General features: G+C 50.6%; 1 protein-coding gene across 1 annotated transcript; it reads left to right on the plus strand.

Annotated features, from left to right (window-relative positions):
* Positions 1–1,446: 1,446 nt before the first annotated feature.
* On the plus strand, positions 1,447–2,953 carry LOC149817979 (protein EXORDIUM-like 3). The gene has a single exon (XM_089984375.1). The coding sequence runs from the start codon at positions 1,528–1,530 to the stop codon at positions 2,608–2,610; it is 1,083 nt and encodes a 360-aa protein (XP_089840501.1). The 5' UTR covers positions 1,447–1,527; the 3' UTR covers positions 2,611–2,953.

A 2,953-nucleotide genomic window follows, 5' to 3' on the forward strand; every position in this document is an offset into this window, starting at 1 on the left:
ACCCAATCCGAACCTGAATTCTCAAGTATGAGCATGGAAAATGGTATATATATTCATAAAAATACATTTTTTTAAATTATGTGGGTCCAGTTTTAGAATTTTATTTTTGTGACCTGACAAAACTCGAACCCAATTATTAGTTATATGAGTGGGTTTGGGTTAACCATGACCCGACCCGTTGACAGCCCTAAGTAGGGCTGGTAAATGAATCAAGCATCACGTGACCCGACTCAGTTCGCCTCGTCGAAGAACCCAGATGGCAGTGTAAGTGGCACATAGTGTAAATTCTTCAAGAATGAGGGCTACTTTGGTTATTCCACTGATCAACCGTAGAGATCCCCCGACCTGATCGAGTCAAAAGTTGTCAACGCCCGCTCTCCCTCCCACGCGATTCTTTTCATTTTTATCGTAATCACGTTCCTAAAAATATTTAAGAAAATGACCAAAATACCCTTTGCAAAAGGATGGGGGTTCTTTTCGTCTTTTTCAGTACCTCTACCCTTTTCGGTGATTTGTGAACGGCCTGGATACAACAAGGCTCCAGCTGGGTGGAATCCTGGGGGGTCGTTATCGGTAAATTACTGAAATACCCTTAAAAAAACGAATATGATCATTCCTTTGTCTTTAATCGAACCCACAACACTCCCGTGGACTGTTACGCTCTACGCGTAAAGACACTGGTAGAAAGTCTAAAATACCCCTTGGTCTCACAAGAATGCCGTGATTGGTCCAGCTTTGTGAGTTTATTGCAATGTTTCAACGGTATTGGATATATGATTCAGGGCGTCATTCCCGTTCACGCCCCTCTTATCGGCGGGTCCGGATTTAAGGGCATTTTAGTCACTTCAAAATATAAGGGAATTTCTTGTCATTTTGTAAGAAAAAGGCAATCCCGTATTCCGCGTAACTGTGTCACACTATTTACTCTGGGCGTAGAAATGACGAAAATACCCTCATTCCATGAATTATCGGATGCAAGGGTGTTTCCGTCATCTGCACTGATGGGTTTGAATTCCATATCACAGGTGACAGGACGACCTTTTCTTTAAAATAACGCGTTATTTTCATACTCCGAAGTCAAATAGCATTTACGCAAGAAACAAATACGATGAGCCATAAAACTTTTAATATATTTTTTTTTACCTTTATCAATACATTTTTTCCTTTAAATAAGATATATTTTCGATACAGTTAAAATTATTTTTCGCGCGTTAAAAACAACTCGGACCGTGCCGTTATTTTCTACGCTAGTTAGCCTCCCGTTGTGCACGAACCCCGAGGGCACGCCATCGATCGCGAAGGGCATAGCCTTATAGGCCACTTCTGTAGGGATTCGATCGCCATTTTCGAAAAATAGTATTTGCTATTTCGTCTTTTCACGCCTCCCGAAATATCCAACTGGCAGCTGTCTCCAGCCCACCCTCCCCCCCTCTGCCCCTTCGGCGCGCTTCTTTTCCTCCCCGCTCTATATACTCCCCCCCTCCCCTTGTCCTCCCCACACTCACCACCACCACCACCACCTCCACGATGGCCGGAATTCGCCCATTTCCACTACCCATCACCCTCTTCCCACTCCTCCTCCTACTCCTCTCCTCTCACTCCCTTGCTTGGCGCCCATGGCGAGACAACACCACCACCACCACGACTAAGCTCGGCCACGGTGAGGACCCGGCGGCGCTGACGGCATCGAAACGCTTCGAGGGGTCGTCTGACCTGGTGAAGCTCCGGTACCACATGGGCCCCGTTCTCACCAACTTCATCAACGTCCACCTCATCTGGTACGGCTCGTGGCCTCGCGCCAGCCAGCAGATCATCCGAGACTTCATCCTCTCCGTCTCGTCGGACAGACCCGCCAAGAAGACGGCAAGCGGTCCTGCGGTGTCGACGGTCCCCGACTGGTGGCGGACGACGCAGCTCTACACGGACCAGACTGGCGCGAACGTGAGCGGCAGCGTCCGCATCGCCGGAGAGTACCGTGACCCGCGCTACTCCCACGGAAAGTCGCTTACACGGCTGAGCGTCCAGTACCTCATCCGCACCGCCGTCTCCGGCGGTAGCCGGAGGGCTCGCCTCCCGATCGACCCCAAGAACGGGATCTACCTCGTCCTGACGGCGCCGGACGTCCAGATGCAGGACTTCTGCCGCGCCGTCTGTGGCTTCCACTACTTCACCTTCCCCTCCATCGTCGGCTACACCCTCCCGTACGCCTGGGTGGGAAACAGCGCCGTCCAGTGCCCCGACACCTGCGCCTTCCCGTTTGCTCTCCCGGCCTACATGTCCGGCAAGACGGTCGCGCTCCGCCCGCCCAACGGTGACGTGGCCATCGACGGGATGATCAGCGTCATCGGGCACGAGATCGCCGAGCTGTCGTCGAACCCGCTCATCAACGCGTGGTACGCCGGAGACGACCCCACGGCCCCGACGGAGATCGCCGACCTCTGCGAAGGGGTGTACGGCACCGGCGGTGGCGGGTCGTACATCGGCCAGGTGATGACGGACGGCGCCGGGCGGCAGTACAACATGGTGGGGAGGGGCGGTCGGAGGTTCCTGGTCCAGTGGCTCTGGAGTCCCGTCTTGAACTCTTGCGTGGGGCCCAATGCCTTGGATTGAGTGGTGTTTCCCTTGTCTGGATAGTTGGAGTTGGGGGGTTCTCTTCTTGGTGGTGGTGGTCTGCGGTGCCGGGAATTGCAAGGATGGGGGAGTAAAAGTAAATAAGAAAATTTATAGAGTAGATAGCGTGAAAATGGGAGAAAAAACATGTTTTTCATTCTTTTTTATTTTATATTTTTGCTTCTTGTTTATTCGGGTTAGGAAATATGGGATTTTTCCTGTTTCTGTTTTTGTTGTATGGTGTAGAGATGGAAAATATACGAGTTTTTGTTGCCCTTTGTATATAGTAGATTTTCTTTGTCAATAATGATTGAATGAACAATATTACGTGTTTTGTGTGCAA

Source organism: Nuphar pumila, chromosome 13 (assembly GCF_984573655.1).
Source record: "Nuphar pumila chromosome 13, dmNupPumi1.hap1.1, whole genome shotgun sequence".
Classification (NCBI taxonomy): Eukaryota; Viridiplantae; Streptophyta; class Magnoliopsida; order Nymphaeales; family Nymphaeaceae; genus Nuphar; species Nuphar pumila.